The sequence below is a fragment of the Artemia sp. Qi Xiang Cuo genome, chromosome 2 (assembly GCF_049724085.1).
Source record: "Artemia sp. Qi Xiang Cuo chromosome 2, ASM4972408v1, whole genome shotgun sequence".
NCBI classification, from domain to species: Eukaryota; Metazoa; Arthropoda; class Branchiopoda; order Anostraca; family Artemiidae; genus Artemia; species Artemia sp. Qi Xiang Cuo.
The window spans coordinates 85350789-85368571 of record NC_142795.1 but is presented as its reverse complement, the minus strand read 5'-3'; the positions used below and the strand labels follow the sequence as shown (position 1 = coordinate 85368571).

Sequence of the window (17783 nt, the reverse complement as noted above, 5' to 3'; positions counted from 1 at the left end):
GTAAGGGTGCAGCAGATTTCATCCTATTTCTCTAAAATATATATATATATATATATATATATATATATATATATATATATATATATATATATATATATATATATATATATATATATATAATATGGTGATTTGTACAGGTCTTGTTCTTTTTTTGTTTGACAGAAATGTATTGAATCTTGAATAAAATGCAAAGCAAACGAAAAACTATGGGAAAATGTAGCAGACCTCATAAACACCTGAACTTAGTTGGGGGAAGGGTGCATCAGCTAGTTCTGCATCCTGCAGCTGACGATTTTAATATGATGAGTATCCGAGAATTATTTTATAAAAAAGTTTATGTTAACATATTTTTTTTCGAGACGTAGGCTCAACTGAGCACCAGAAGAAGGCTACTCCAACAATACACCTCCAACTTTCTAGATATGTTTATAATTAATGAGTTTATACTTCAACGTTGATCAAAGAAAGACCTTTGACCTGATGTCAAGCACCCACAAAGATGAATTAGATATATTTTCAGGTTTAGAAGAGACTGATTTGATTTTAAATTATGTATTTTGATAAGGTAATAGGTATCAATATCTCAAACAGCCGTAGCAAATAGCAATAAATAAATAAAAAGGACACACTGAGCCCAGTTGGATAGAAACCAAACGTAAGAGGGACTTCATTCTATTAGACTTCTAATTTATGATACATGGGTCTTATAAGGGGACATTTAAAAACAAACAGAGGATATTTTCCCCATTTGACTTCTAGTTTATGACAGATGGGTCTTATAAGAGGGACTTTATTATTCATCCTTAGTAGTATTCGCTAATTTAAGATTTTTTTTATAATCATTTGAACTTATCTTCAATTCCCTTCTCACTTATTCATTTAGAGTAATTTCTATCCCTTTAAAGTGTGACTTATTACATGACTTTATTTCTGCTCCTATTAAGTTTTAATGTAGCTCTTGACTTGTTTTTAAATAGCTAAACTGTTTGATTGTTTTTTTAAGTATATATTAATACAGATTTCTTTCGAATACGCTGGAAAATGTTTGAACTTCAAACCTATACCTGGTACACAAAACATGTTACTAGGCGTATCTTTCAAACCCTTACAAAATTCTCTTGCATATTACTTGGTAGCTACCTCTTAATTTGGTATGGATTATTTTTGGCATTTTTTAAGCAACAAAATTTGTCTATGAGTATTTTTTTTTTTACTTTATTTTGTACGAATTGGGCCAACATTTCAGATAGTGGGGAGGGGGTTAAAAACGGGTAAACACCTTGAATACGGCTTTGCAGTAGGATACGCAATCGCTTTTCGGGCAATACTTTCTTCAATATTTACAAGAACGCAGTCGAGCCCCTTGAAACTGACAGTGTTTAGTTGCTTGCTTTCACTTACCTAGCTCAACTAAATTCTGTAAAATATAAAGAAAACTTGTCTGAACAGCAACTGTTTACCTTAGGCAAGGGGGGAAAACATTAGCCAGTTAAATCATCCTTGATAATTCATCTGAACAATTATCCAATCCCACAAGTTTCGTTCGCATAGAACAATTTTCCAAATCATGAAAAGAGGGACATTTTTCAACTTCTAACTTAATTTCAAGCAGTTTTTTATTCACCTTGATTAGCTGAAAATCCCCACAGGGGCTAATCATTGAGGGCTATTCTGTCCTTGATTCACTTCATCCTAAAGCGAGCGATAGCATACGGTCCAAAATTGAACACAAATCGTGACTTTCGTTAATAACTTGACATGTTTGCACTTCAGCATTATGTCGACTACATCCAAGCAGTGAAGTTAGGTTAATCATAATAAAATACAATACAGAGAATTATCGTATTAGTATTAAAAAATTAGAATTTAGTATGAAAGAAATTAGTATTATGGAAACTACAACAGAGTTATGGAAAGCGGGCCGCCCAGAATGCAGAGATGTCATTAAGAATCGCGTTGAAAGGAGTTCTGCCTTCTGTCATCACTGCCGCCCGCCAAATTGCATTATTTTTCTTTTTGGAGAAACAAGGTTTCGTCTAATTCCATTATAGGGCCGATTCCTCCAATTTTCTCACAGTCGTTCCGTTGCACAGAAAACACACACACTTCATGAAGGTATTTACTCCAATCGATAACTGTTTGTGTACAAATGCCTAGCTCTTGTTTACACCAGGCCACAGACGTCAATTCGTTAACCCAGCAATAAATGAAACGAACTGCAGTAACAAATGGTATTCTACTGTTAGCAAACCACGTATTGACACGCAAACCGACTCTCTTCAAACATGGCCTACTGTTACACTTCCAAAAAGGCTGCTTCTCGAAACAGTATAAAGTCATGCTGTGTATATTGACGCACTGTTTTGTTTTGGGCAACACCCCTTCGTCCTGGAAAATTATAATTGCCTCTTCTTCAGTCCTTGGCAAATCCCATATGTGGCAATCCCCTGGAAAATTGAAAAAAAAATGTAGCCCAAAAATGTTTTTTTTTATATTTTGACTCCCTTTCTCCAAGGATCAGATCCATGTACACGTAACAGTAACTAGAAAATCCGAGTCTTGTGTGCATCAATTCGATATTTTACAACTTGAAAATTTATGAGTTCTTTTTACACATCATGGATCTTAGAAGTATAAGATTACGGTTTTTCCTTATAGTTCTGGCACTGCGGGAATGAGACCTTCAGTATTCGATATAAAAACGAAACTCAAGCTGAGGAAGATGCTCAGAGTTCCTATTCCCCCCCCCCCCTCATTACCAATAAGACTCAAATGAATATGTGCATAGGCTATTTTTCAGCTTCAATTTATGTTTCAAATTCTCGTACTTTCCCTAGTCTGCTCAGTGCTGGCAAGGCTATCTTAAATAACAAGCGAATAAGGGGATAGTTATCTAATATCTCAAACAGCCGTAGCAAATAGCTATTAATAAATAAAAAAGATACACTGATCCCAGTCGGATAGAAGCAAAACTGAAGAGGGACTTCATTCTATTAGATTTCTAATTTATGAGAGATGGGTCTTATGAGGGGGACACTTAAAAGCGAGCAGAGGATATTTTCCCTATTTATATTCATGGTAATTTTTTGTTCGTTTTAGGTTTTATTACCCATCCTTAGTAGTATTCGTTATTTTAAGATATTCTTAATCATTTGAATTTGCGTTCGATAAACTTCTCATTTATTCATTTACAATCATTTATATCCGTTTAAATTTTGACTCGCGACATGACTTTATTTCTGCTCCTATTAAGTTTTAATATCGCTTTTGAATTGTCTTTAAATAGCTAATTATTTGATTTATTTTTTTAAGTCTATATTAATACAGACTTCTTTCGAATACGCAGGTAAATGGTTTGAATTTCAACCTGTACCTGGAACACAAAACAACTTATTAGGCGCATTTTTCACCCCTTACAAAATTCTCTTGCATATTACTTAGTAGCCTTTTTTTCATTTGGTATGTACTATTTTTGGCATTGATCGTTCTCCCATTTTCTTTTTGAATTTTTTTCAGCAGTAAAAATCTTTATAGAATCTTTCAAACATTACAATAGGACAAGGCCATGTCCAGTTTTTTTTTCTTCTTTTTTTTGAGGGAAGAAGGGAGGAAGGCTACAAAATTTTCAAAAACTCAACAAAACTTGTTTATACACAATGCATTTTTACGAATTGGACCAACATTTCGGGGGGAGGGAGGGGGGTCAAACGGGATAAACCCCATGGATACGACTTTGCAGTAGGATACGCAATCGCTTTTCGGACAGTACTTTCTTCAATATTTACAAAAACGTAATCGATGCCCCTGAAACTGCTGATGTTTATTCAATCAAGTTCTGTAAAATATAAAAAACTTGTCTAAAAAGCAACTGTTAATACTAGGCAAGGGGTGTAAGTAGTAGCCTGGAGAATCCTCCCTAATAATTGATTAGGACAATAAATCCAATCCCACAAAGTTTCGTTCGTATAGAAAAAATTTCCAAATTATGAAAAGGACGCCAGTTTTCACTTTCTAGCCTAATATGAATCTGGTTTATATTGACTTTCTTTGGCTGAAAATCACCACAGGGGCTAAGCATTTAGGGTTATTCTGTCCTTGATTCAGTTCTTAAGGCTAGGGGTAATATAGAATCATAAACTAGTCAGCTTATGATTCGAATCATACTTTCAACCGTTCGACGATTTCAATTACTGCGCTAATTCTGACATCAAACTTACTAGTGCAGACATGAAAAACAAAACAATTTCTTTATTACAAACATTCCAAAGATGTATTTTTTTTAATAATGATTAATCATAATGAAATACAATGCACATGATTATTGTATTAGTACTGAAAAAAAGGATTTAGTACAAAAAAAAAATACAACAGAGAATTATGGGAAACGGGCCGCCCAGAAAGCATAGATGTCAGTAAGAATCGCGTTGAAGGGAGCTCTGCCTTCTGTCGTCACTGCAGCCCGCCATATTGCATTATTTTTCTTTTTTGAGAAGAAGGTTTCGTCTACTTCCATTATATGGCCTATTCCTCCAGTTTTCTCACAGTTTTTCCGTTGCACAGAAAATACACACACTTCACGGAGGTATTTATTCCAATCGACAACTGTTTGTTGACAAATACCTAGCTCTCGTTTACACCAGGCCACAGACGTCAATTCATAAACCCAGCAATAAATGAAGCGAACTGCAGCAACAAATGGTATTCTACTGTCAGCAAACCACGTATTGACACGCAAACCGACTTGTTTCTGACATGCCTTACTTGTACACCTCCAACGAGGCTTTTTATCGATAGAGTATAAAGTCATGTTGTGTCCATTGACGCATTGTTTTGTTTTGGGCAACAACCCCTTATCCTGGAAAAATCTAATTGCCTCTTCTTCAGTCCTTGGCAAATCCCAAATCTGGCAATCCCCTGGAAAATTGAAAAAAATGTAGCCCAAAAATGTACTTTTTTAAATATTTTGATTCCCTTCCTAACAGTAACTAGGAAATCCGAGTGTTAGGGGCAACAATTCGATATTTTACAACTTGAAAATTATGAGTTACCGTCCTTTTACAAATTACGGATCTTAAAAATCAAAGATTACGGTTTTCCCCTATACAGTTTTCGTGCTACGGGAATAAGATTGTCAGTATTAGATATAAAAACCTAACTGGAGCTGAGGAAGATGCTCAGAATTCCTATCTCCAACCCTTAATTACCAATAAGGTTCTAATGAATATGTGCATAGTCTATTTTCCGTCTTGAATTAATGCTTCAACGTCTCGTACCTTTCCTTGTCTGCTCAGTGCTGGCACGGCTATCTTCAATAACATACGAATCAAACGAAAAACTATGGGAAAATGTAGCAGCACTCACAAGCACCTGAACTTAGTTGGAGGAAGGGTGCATCAGCTAGTTCTGCATCCTGCAGCTGACGATTTAAATATGATGCACATCAAAGACTTGTTTTATGTAGGGATTGGATCAAGAATGTAAAAAAGTTTATGTTCAACACCGCCATTTTTTTCGAGAGGTAGGCTCATCTGAGCACCAGAAGAAGGTTACCCCAACAATACACCCCCCCCCCTAATTTCTGAGGTAGTTATCATTAATGAGCTTATACTTCAACTTTGATCAAACAAAGACCTTGAACATAATTTCGGAGATCTTCAAAGATGAAGCAGCTATATTTCCAGCTTTAGAAGAGTGATTCAATTTTAAAATGTGTGTTTTGATAAGGCAATAGCTATCAATACCTCAAACAACCTTAGCAAATAACTATTAATAAATAAAAAGGACACACTGATCCCAGTCGGATAGAAACGAAACTAAAGAGGGACTTGATTCTATTAGATTTATAATTTACGACAGATGGGTCTTATAAGGGGGGACATTTAAAACCAAGCAGAGGATATTACCCCCTTCATATTCATGGTTAATTTTTCTTCGGTTTAGGTTTTATTATTCATCCTTACTAGTATTTTTTATTTTAATATATTTTTAATCGTTTGAATTCATGTTCGATTCACTTCTCATTTATTTTTTTTTACAACAATTTCTATCCGTTTAAAATTTGACGTAATACATGACTTTATTTCTGCTCCTATTAAGTTTTGATATCGCACTTAATTTTTCTTTAAACAACTAATTGTTTAATTTTTAAAGTCTATATTAACACAGATTTCTTTAGAGTACGCAGGTGAATTGTTTGAATTTTAACCTATACCTGGAACATAAAACAACTTATTCGACAGATTTCTCACCCCTTACAAAATTCTCTTGCATATTACTTAGTAGCCACCTTTTCATTTGGTATGCACTATTGTTGACATTGATATTAAAACAGGACAACATCGACGCTCTCCATAGAATCTTTCAAACCTTATAATAGGACATGGCCATGTCCAGGATTTTTTCTAGAGGGAGGGAGGAAGGGAACAAAAATGTTACAAAAAGCTACAAAATTTGTTTATACGTATTTTTTGTAAGAATCGGACCAGTCTTTTGGAGAGGATGGGAAGTTTCAAACCGGGTAAACCCCTTGGATAAGGATTTGCAGTAGGATAGTACTTTCTTCAATATTTACAAGAACGTAGTTGAGCCCCTTGAAACTTTTGGTGTTATTGTTTATTATGCTGGCTTTCACTTTTCCAAGCTCAACTAAATTCTGAAAAATACAAAACAAAAAACTTGTCTGAAAAGCAACTCTTAACCCTAGGCAAGGGGCGAAAGTAGTAGCCTGAAAAATCCTCCCTGATAATTCACTTGATAATTTAAATCCTACCTCACAAGTTTCGTTCGTATAGAACCATTTTCGTGTAGCCATTTTTCAATTTTTAACCTAATTTCAATCTGGTTTTTATTATTCACTTTGATTAGCTGAAAATCACAAGGGCCAATCATACAGGGATATTCTGTCCTTGATTCGCTTCATCCTAAAGCGAGGAGTAGCATACGGTCCTAAAGCAGTGAGGTTAGGCTAATCACAATTAAATACAACACAGAGAATTGTGTTAAAACACGGAGAATTGTGTATTAGTGTTAAAAAATAGTATTACGGAAACTACAGAAGAGTTATGGAAAACGGGCCACCCAGAACGCATAGATGTCAGCAAGAATCGCATTGAAAGGAGCTCTGCCTTCTGTCATCACTGCCGCCCGCCAAATTGCATTATTTTTCTTTTTGGAGAACAAGGTTTCGTCTACTTCCATTATAGGGCCGATTCCTCCAATTTTCTCACAGTTTTTCCGTTGCACAGAAAACACACACACTTCACGGAGGTTTTTATTCCAATTGATAACTGTTTCGTTAGAAATACCTAGCTCTCGTTTACACCAGGCCACAGACGTCAATTCGTAAACAAAGCAATAAATGAAACGAACTGCAGTAACAAATGGTATTTTACTTTTAGAAAACCACGTATTGACACGCAAATTGACGGTTTTCAAGCATGGCCTAGTGTTACACTTCCAATAATGTTGCTTCTTGTAAGAGTATAAAATCATGTTGTGTCCATTGACGCACTTTTTTGCTTTGGGTAACAACCCCTTATTCTGGAAAAATCTAATTGCCTCTTCTTCAGTCTTTGGCAAATTCCAAATCTGGCAATCCCCTGGAAAATTAAAAAAATGTAGCCCAAAATGTGATTTTTTAAATGTTTTGACTCCCTTCCTCCAAGGATCAGATCCTTGTACACTTAAAAGTAACAAGGAAATCCGAGTATTGTGCACATCACTTCGATATTTTACAACTTGAAAATTCTGAATTACCGTCCTTTTACAGATTACGGATCTTAGAAGCCCAAGATTACGTTTTTTCCCTATACAGTTTGGTGCTACAATAAGACCTTCAGTATTAGATACAAAACCAAATTGAAGCTGAAGAAGATGCTCAGAGTTCCTAACTCCACCCCTTCATTACCAATAAGACTCAAACGAATATGTGCATGTTTTCAGTCTTCAATTTCTCGTACTTCTCCTAGTCTGCCCAGTGCTGACAAGGCGGTCTTAAGACTTGTTTTATGTAGGGATTGGATCAAAAATATAAAAAAGATTATGTTCAACACCACCATTTTTTCGAGATGTAGTCTCATCTGAGCACCAGAAGATGGCTAACCCGACAATACACCTCCCACTCACCTTCTAGATGTGTTTACAATTTATGAGCTTATACTTCAACTTTTATCTAAGGAAGACCTTGGACCTAATTTCAAAGATCTTCAAAGATGTGTTCAAAGCTACATTTCCAGCTATAGAAGAGTCTGATTTAATTCTACAATATGTACTTTGACAAGGCGATAGCTATCAATTTCTCAAACACCCGTGGCAAATAACAATTAATAAATAAAAAAGACACACTGATCCCAGTCTGATAGAAACGAAGCTAAAGAAGGACTTGATTCTATTATATTTCTAATTTATGAGAGAAGGGTCTTATAAGGGGGCATTTAAAAGCGAGCAGAGGACATTTTCCCCATTCATATTCATAGCAACTTTCTGTTCGTTTTAGGTTTTATTATTAATCCTTGGTAGTATTCGTTATTTTAAGATATTTTGATCATTTGAATTTGTGTTCGGTTCACTTCTCATTTATTCATTTACAAAAAATTCTATCCGTTTAAAATTTAACTCATTAAATGACTTTCTTTCTGCTCCTATTTAGTTTTAATATCGTTCTTAACTTGTCTTAATTTTTTTTAAGTCTATATTAATAGCCTTCTTTAGAGTGCGCAGGTAAATTGTTTGAATTTCAACCCGTACCTGGAACACAAAACAACTTATAGGCGCATTTCCCACACCTTACAAAATTTTCTTGCATATTACTTAGTAGCCATCTTTTCATTTAGTACATTAACTTTGGCTTTGATACTAAAACAGGAATACATCGACGCTCTCCATAGAATCTTTCAAACCTTATAATAGGACATGGCCATGCCCAGGATTTTTTTTAGAGGGAGGGGAAAGGGAACAAAATTTATATAAAACGCTAGAAAATTTATTTAAACGTATTTTTTGTAACATTTTTACGAATCGGACCAACCTTTTGGAGAAAATGGGGGGTTTCAGACCGGGTAAACCCCTTGGATAAGGCTTTGCAGTAGGATACGCAATTGCTTTTCAGACAGTACTTTCTTCAACATTTACAAGAACGCAGTCGAGCCCTTGGAACTGACAGTGTTCAGTTTCTGGATTTCACTTACCAAGCTCAACTAAATTCTGAAAATACAAATAAAAACTTGTCTGAAAGCAACTGTTTACCCTAGGCAAGGGTTGAAAGTAGTAGCCTGAAAAATCATCCCTGACAATTCACTTGACCAATAAATCCTATCCCACAAGTTTCGTTCGTACAAAACAATTTTCTAAATCACGAAAAGGGTGTCATTTTTCAATTTCTAACCTAATTTCAAGCTGGTTTTTATTCACTATGATTATCTGAAAATCACCAAAGGGGGCAATCATTCAAGGCTATTTTGTCCTTGATTCGCTTCATCCTAAAACGAAGAGTAGCATACGGTCCTAAAGCAGTGAGGTTAGGCTAATCACAATGAAATACAACACAGAGAATTATTGTATTAGTGTTGAAAATTAGTATTATAGAAACTACAGCAGTTGAGGATAGCGGGCCGCCCAGAACGCATAGATGTCATTAAGAATCGCGTTGAAAGGAGCTCTGCCTTCTGTCATCACTGCCGCCCTCCAAATTGCATTATTTTTCTTTTTGGAGAACAAGGTTTCGTCTACTTCCATTATATTACCGATTCCTCCAATTTTCTCACAGTCGTTCCGTTGCACAGAAAACACACACACTTCACGGAGGTTTTTATTCCAATTGATAACTGTTTTGTTAGAAATGCTTAGCTCTCGTTCACACCAAGCCACAGACGTCAATTCGTAAACCCAGCAATAAATGAAACGAATTGCAGTAACAAATGGTATCCTACTGTCAGCAAACCACGTATCGACACGCAAACCGACTTGTTTCAAACATGGCCTAGTGTTACACTTCCAAAAAGGTTGCTTCTCGAAAGAGTATAAAGTCATGCTGTGTCCATTGACGCATTGTTTTGTTTTTGGCAACAACCCCTTATTCTGTAAAAATCTAATTGCCTCTTCTTCAGTCCTTGGCAAATCCCAAATCTGGCAATCCCCAGGAAAATTGAAAAAAATGTAGCCCAAAATGTGATTTTTAAATATGTTGACTCCCTTCCTCTAAGGATCAGATCCATGTATACTTAACAGTAACTAGGATATAAGAGTGTTGCTTGCATCAATTCAATATTTTACAACTTGAAAATTATGAGTTACCGTCCTTTTTACACATTACATATTTTAGAAGTGTAAGATTACGGTTTTTCCCTATACAGTTTTGGTGCTACGGCAATAAAACTTTCAGTATTATATATAAAAACCAAATTGAAGCTGAGGAAGATGCTCAGAGTTCCTAACTCCACCGCTTCATTACCAATAAGACTCAAACGAAAACGTGCATATTTTCCGGCTTCAATTAATGCTTCAATTTCTCGGAATTCCCCTAGTCTGCCCAGTGCTGACAAGGCGATCTTACATAACATACGAATCAGAAGAAAAACTACGGAAAAATGTAGCGGAATTCACAAGCACCTGAACTTAGTTGAGGGAAGGGTGCATCAGCAAGTTCTGCATCCTGCAGCTGACGATTTTAATATGATGCACATCAAAGACTTGTTTTATGTAGGGATTGGATCAAGAATATAAATGGTTTATGTTCAAAACCGCCATTTTTTCGAGAGGTAGTCTGATCTGAGCACCAGAAGAAGGCTAACCCAACAATACACCCCCCCCCCACTTTCTAGAAGTGTTTAAAATTAATGAGCTTATACTTCAACTTTGATCAAAGGAAGACCTTGGACCTAATTTCTAAGATCTTCAAAGATGAGTTCAAAGCTACATTTCCAGCTTTAGAAGAGTCTGATTTAATTTTAAAATGTGTTTTTTGATAAGGCGATAGCTATCAATATCTCAAACAGCCGTAGCCAATAACTATTAATAATAAAAGACACACTGATCCCAGTCGGATAGAAACGAAACTTAACAGGCACTTTATTCTATTAGACTTCTAAATTATGACAGATAGGTCTTACAAGGGGAACATTTAAAAGCAAGCAGAGGATATTTTCCCCATTCATATTCATGGTAACTTTTTGTTCGTTTTAGGTTTTATCGTTCATCTTTACGTTACATCTTTACGTTACATCTTTACGTACATCTTTAGTATTCGTTATTTTAATGATTTTTTAATCATTTGAATTTATGTCCGGTTCACTTCTCATTTATTCAATTACAATAATTTCTATCCGTTTAAAATGAGACTCATTACATAACTTTCTTTCTGCTCCTATTAAGTTTTAATATCACTCAAAACTTGGCTTTTAATAGCTAATTATTTGATTTGCTTTTTTTAATGTTAATACAGACTTCTTTCGAATACGCAGGTAAATTGTTTGAATTTCAACCTATACCTGGAACACAAAACAACTTATTAGGCGCATTTTTCACCCCTTACAAAACTCTATTGCATTTTCTTTAGAAGCAACCTTTTCATTTGGTATGCACTATTTTTGGCGTTTGTTTTTGGCATTGATACTAAAACAGGCAGGGTTGCCACCCTGACCTCGAAGAATTTACTAAATCGGAGAGGAAAAATTTACTAGATCGCATCTGTTTTTACTAAATGCTCAAAAAATTTTTTGCACCATCAAGCATCGATTTTTACTATAGGAGGATAATCAATACAATCTTTTTTTCCTTTTTTCTTCTTTTTTTTCTCTTTTCTTTTGTTTTCATAGTATGAATGAAAATTCCGGAAATCTACAAGTTCAAAAATCCTTTTTTTGGATATAAATTGTAAAACAGACAAGCAAAAATTGTAAATTGTCATATGTTCACGATAATTTTTTCCCTGAATTCATGGAAAATAAAAAAAAAATTTGTTTACAATAAATCATGACTTTTTACTAGTTTTTACTAGATTTCGGGAAATTTACTAGACTTTTTTTTATTAGATCTAGTAAAATCCTACTGACGGTGGCAACCCTGAAAACAGGAGAACATCGGCACCCCCTCATTTTATTTTTGATCCATTTTCAGCAGTAAAATCTTCATAGAATCTTTCAAACCTTATAGCAGAACCAGTCCATGTCCAGAATGTTTTTTGGAGGGGGGGGGAAGAGAACAAAAATATTACAAAACACAACAAAAATTGGTTTAGACGTATTTTGTTACGTTTTGACGAATCGGACCAATATTCTAGAGAGGGTGGGGTTTTCACACCGGGTAAACCCCTTGGACACGGCTTTGCAATACGCAGTTTTTTTTCGGACAGTACTTTCTTCAATATTTACAAGAACGCAGTCGAGCCCCTTGAAATTATCGGTGTTTAATGCTGGCTTTCACTTATCTAGAGCTCAATTAATTTCTGCAAAATATAAAAACTTGTCTGAAAAGCAACTGTTTAACCTAGGCAAGGGGTGAAATTAGTAGCCTGAAAAGTCCTCCCTAATAATTGATTTGGGCAAAAAATCCAATCCCACAAGTTTCGTTCGCATAGAACAATTTTCCGATCTTTGAAAAGGGCGCCACTTTCAATTTCTAGCCTAATTTCAAGCAGTTTTTTTTTGTTCACTTTAATTTGCTGAAAATCACCACAATGGCCAATCATTGAGGGCTATTCTCTTCTTGATTTGCTTCTAAAAGCTATGGGAGCATACGATCAGGAATTAGTCAGCTTAAGAATCGAATCACACTTTCAACCGTTTGACAATTTAAATTACTGCCCTAGTTCTGACACCAAACTTACTAGTACATACATGAAAAACAAAACAATGTCTTTATTACAAACATCCCAAAAATGTATTTTTTTTCACAAATTTGAAATATATCAAAAGCAGAACAATATACACAATTAAAAGGCTGCACTACAGTGGTGTAGCAAAAGGTGTAAAGACAACACAGGACAGCCAGTATTTTGACCGTGACTTCGTTTATAACTTGAAATGTATTACGACTTAAACCGACCACATCCAATAAGTGAACTTAAGTTAATAATAATGCAATACAACACTGATAATTATGGTATTAGTATTAAGAATTTAATATTAAAAAAACTACAGCAGAGAATTATGGAAAGCGGGCCGCCCAGAACGAATTAATGTCAGTAAGAATAGCGTTGAAGGGAGCTCTGCCTTCTGCCGTCACTGCCGCCCGCCATATTGCATTATTTTTCTTTTTTGAGAACAAGGTTTCGTCTATTTCCATTATATAGCCGATTCCTTCAATATTCCCACTGTTTTTCTGTTGCACAGAAAACACACACACATCACGGAGGTATTTATTCCAATCAGTAACTGTTTTGCCAGAAATGCCTAACTCTCGTTCACACCAGGTCATAGACGTCAATTCGTAAACCCAGCAATAAATGAAACGAATTGCAGTAACAAATGGTATCCTACTGTCAGCAAACCACGTATTGACACGCAAACCGACTCTCTTCAAACATGGCCTACTGTTACACTTCCAAAAAGGTTGCTTCTCGAAACAGTATAAAGTCATGCTGTGTCCATTGACGCATTGTTTTGTTTTTGGCAACACCCCCTTATCCTGGAAAAATCTAATTGCCTCTTCTTCAGTCCTTGGCAAATCCCATATGTGGCAATCCCCTGGAAAATTGAAAAAAATGTAGCCCAAAAATGTTTTTTTTTTCATATTTTGACTCCCTTCCTCCAAGGATCAGATCCCTGTACACTTAATAGTAGCTAGGAAATCCGACTGCTACGTGCATTAATTCGATATTTTACAACTTGAAAATTTCGAGTTACCCTCCTTTTTACACGTTACTGATCCCAAAGGTATAAGATTACGGTTTTTCCCTATACACTTCTGGTGCTACGGAAATAAAACCTTCAGTATTAGATATAAAAAACAAAGTGAAGCTGAGGAAGATGCTCAGAGTTCCTATCCCCACCCCTTCATTACCATTAAGACTCAAATGAATATGTGCATAGGCTATTTTCCGTCTTCAGTAATTCCTTCAACTTTTCATACTCCCCCTAGTCTGCCCAGTGCTGGTAAGGCGATCCCTGAGATTTCAGTCGGGTTTCGATTTCTTTTCCTATTTATATAAACTGATTTACGCATTGCACTTCAAGCTTTACAAGGGGGGGGGGTTAGGAGCGGAGGTCAGAGTTTGGAATAAACCTTTTTAGACTTCAACTGGGGCTACAGATCTAATAACACAAGTTCAATTTACTCAGCACGCCAAACCTTTTCAAGCTTCTAGGAAGTCCGCGGTGATCGACTGGGAAAATGATGAAGGAGTAGTAACTTCTTCACAGATCCTATGCTTTATTCTAGGTCAGCTCCTGACAGCTTATTTTACCTAATCCCAAAACTTCTTTAGCTATTGAGAGACAATTTTTTTTTTCCGATAATGTATAGACATGTAAAAAACGAACTTCCACGTATTAGTATCGTCTCTATTCCCCTTTAAATCAGGTAAAAAATAAATAGTATAACCAAATACGTATGCAAGAGGGTGGAGGTCTTATGGGCTGCACCCCAAAGAAGAGCCTCTAAAGAAAGTTCCATCTTATTTGACAAATGTTAAGTTTAGGATTTGAGTGAATGTCACATAAGTGAAATTTTTTAAGAGAACCGAAGCATTTAAACTATTCCAAAAGAAAGCCAGATTTCTTTTTAAAATAAGACTATAAGTTTTCAAGTCCAAGTTCATTGGAACACCCGTAGTAGTACTTAAGGGCCCGATACACGCTTTATTCGGGCGCCGGGTTCATCAGCTCAGTAGGCAAACGATAGCAGTACGAAAACAATACCCTTTTCACAAGATTTTCAAAACAAAACCATGATCACCGTTAGTCAACTGCCGGTTATCAACAGTTGTATGATCGATCTCAAGGTATTATTTAATTCTTTAATCCTTATTAAGTTATTTTATTATTAAGATTTGTATTCTTTTGAAATTATTATTTCATTAAAAAAATTTAAATAAAATTTCAATTCTTTCATTATTAAGTATTTAATTATTATTGTTTTTATTTAGTTCTTTTGATGTTCATACTAAAGAGAAGGGAACGATTGAGGTTTTTTTATGATTACGATTAAATTCAGTGCCATTTTTGTAAACCGGCACCGAAAACTAGAAAAACTTTTAGGTTCAAATCGGCACCGTTCTTTTCAAATTTGCGCCGACTTAGTAAATCGGCACCAAAAAGCAACGTGTGTCGAGCCCTTTAGATTGAAAAATGGCTGTTTGAGGGAGAGGGCGTACAAACCAGAAACCCCTCACTACACCACTGTTCACTTCAAAAGTTATGAGAGTTGCGAAAGCAGTCCAAACACAAAAATTTGTTGCATTGCACACATCGAAATTTGGTTTTTGGAGTTTTACTTTGGGCGGCGACTCGACTTGATCTCTCTTTAATCTTTGCGTAGCATAAAACACAGCGTCTTCGTCCTTCCGAAAGAACTTCTTCCAGTTGATGCAAAGCGGATTCTAGTGATATCATACCATTATGTTCAGTCAAATTTGTTGTACTCTAAATCAATTATGGCACGACCATAGTAAAAAACTTTTGCACCATAATTCACTTCCAAATTTTAAACTAATATTTCTCGATTTTGTAAAATGAACTTCTTCATCTCAAGAAATAAAATGAACACAATTGTATCTTGTTTTTGAAAGTAATGACGTAAACAAACATGAAACGCAAATACAGTAGTAAACTGGTCCATAGTTAATTAACGTTAAAATAATGAAGAAACCCGATACAACGAAGTACTAAATACACCAAAATGGTGAAATGTGGTGCCTCTCGTATTTTTTTTAAAGTAAAACGTTAACCCCTTCCCAAAGAAAATTTTAATGAGCTTAAGTTCTAGTTTTTAAGTTGATAGCATAAAAACTGCTATAAAATAGTTCAGAGGGTCAAGGCAAACAGATGCCTCTTACTAAGAGAACGTTGAGTTCAGCTCTGATGATAGCCAAAATCCGACACGTTATCTTATTGTGCAAAAGTTGTCACTAAGTTGGAGCAAAAATCAGATTGTAATACGTCTAATTTAGCAAATACGTAGATAATCTTCCAGCAGGCCAAAACAATAACCTATTTTTGAGAATGCATTTTACATAATATAAAAGATAAGAAATTGCTAAGCACAATTTTCGTCTTTTTAGAGCTACTACACTTTGTGGTCACAATTACTTTCTTTGAAAAAACTCTTACATAAATATCAATGCCAAAAACCGACTCGTCAATTCGTAATTTTCGAATCTACCAAAGGCAAGAAAGGGGAGCTTTCGGGAAAAATACTAATCTTAGAAAACATATTTTGTCTCCAACTCTATCAAGGGACCAGCGCAAAGAGCATAGATAAGTCACGAGAGTGAAAACTTGCGTTAGTGTCGACAAAAAACCAACGCCATCTAACGCAGGGCGTTCCTTGGCATTTTTCCAGGGCAATAATAAGACAAAATTAGGGAAATAATAAGTGTATGATCTCAGTTTCTGAAAAGAAAACCCATTTACGAACCAAACCAATGTGAATTTACTACAGTAGGGTTATATATTATTAGACTATGTCTTTCACTACAATTCTATCAATATGCAGCATTTGAAGCTTTTCTGACTAGCGTGTGTTCTTTTGGTCTAATTATGCAGTAGGTTCAGTTACAAACGTGAAAAATATCAGGAAGATAATATCCGATATTTTTTTCAAAGTTATAATACAATTAATTAATTAAAGGTGTTCGTTTTAATGACGAATACTTCATATAATTGTAAACAGTATAGTTTTTGCTTAAACAGTCTAGGATATGTAGGCGAAGAACCACATTTCATATTCATTACTTCATTGCTCTTGTTATTTCCGGGAAAGAAAATCAAACTGTAAGACGCTTTAGTAGTTTTTTTTTTAAATTTGCAAAGACTTATAACTCCAAAGATACTTTTCAGTCCCATGAAGCGAGCCCAATATAATCTCTTTAGATTAAAATTTTCTGGGTACTGGCAACACATTTTGATAAATAAAATACCGTTAGTTGAGACCTTATAAATAAAAGACCTCATAAATCTAAGAAATATGGGTCTTGCAGCTAATTACCTATATGTAATTAGCTCTGAAATTAATTATCAGCTCCCAAAAAGTGAATAAAAAATTTTCACTTCAGTTTTTTGATCCCTATCAATTTTACACAGATTTTGACATACACATAGCAACCAATACCGTTTTTTTTTTCATTAATATACATAAAGGTATATAGTTACTATCTTAAGAATCCAAACAAATGTTTGACAGCCATACTATGCATACTTTACAACGCGAGGCACAAGAAATGCCAGCTATTCAACTAGACCTTTAGCCACTAGGTTTGACACGTCTGCTAAAACTATGCATGGTGAAAAAGATGACTCCGACTAAATAACCCCCGAAAAGTCTATTTCAGATGAATATAAAATGCCAGATAAAGCTGTTCTTAAGTACTCTTAACTTCTTCAGGTAATTGGAACAGACCATGTGCCAACATATTTGTCTTTTTTGGCAAACAGGGGTACAACAAGAGAAACTTTTTCAAAAGAAGACGAGTGGATGCTGTTATTAAGAACAGCTATTAACGCAAGTTCAAACTTTGCCTTAAAAGATTCGATTTATCCTTTAGTTGAGCTTAAGCTCTACAACCCCTATTTTGGAGCAGTCTGGAGTTTCCTCTGTAGGTACCAAATAAGGTTGGAGAGCCCCAGCATAAA

General features: G+C 35.2%; 1 protein-coding gene across 4 annotated transcripts in view; it reads right to left on the bottom strand.

The window, feature by feature from the left end:
• LOC148955730 (uncharacterized) overlaps nt 1–17783 on the bottom strand; it is a 60507-nt gene that overhangs the window by 22005 nt on the left and 20719 nt on the right. The window contains exon 4 of one of the 4 annotated variants that reach the window (XM_089103781.1): nt 4264–4914. The exons of 1 other annotated variant lie outside the window; for it this stretch is intronic. In XM_089103781.1, the coding sequence (XP_088959907.1) occupies nt 4376–4914 (539 nt within the window). In that variant the 3' untranslated portion in view covers nt 4264–4375. 2 more of the 4 variants (XM_089103780.1, XM_089103779.1) reach the window with 2 other exon arrangements.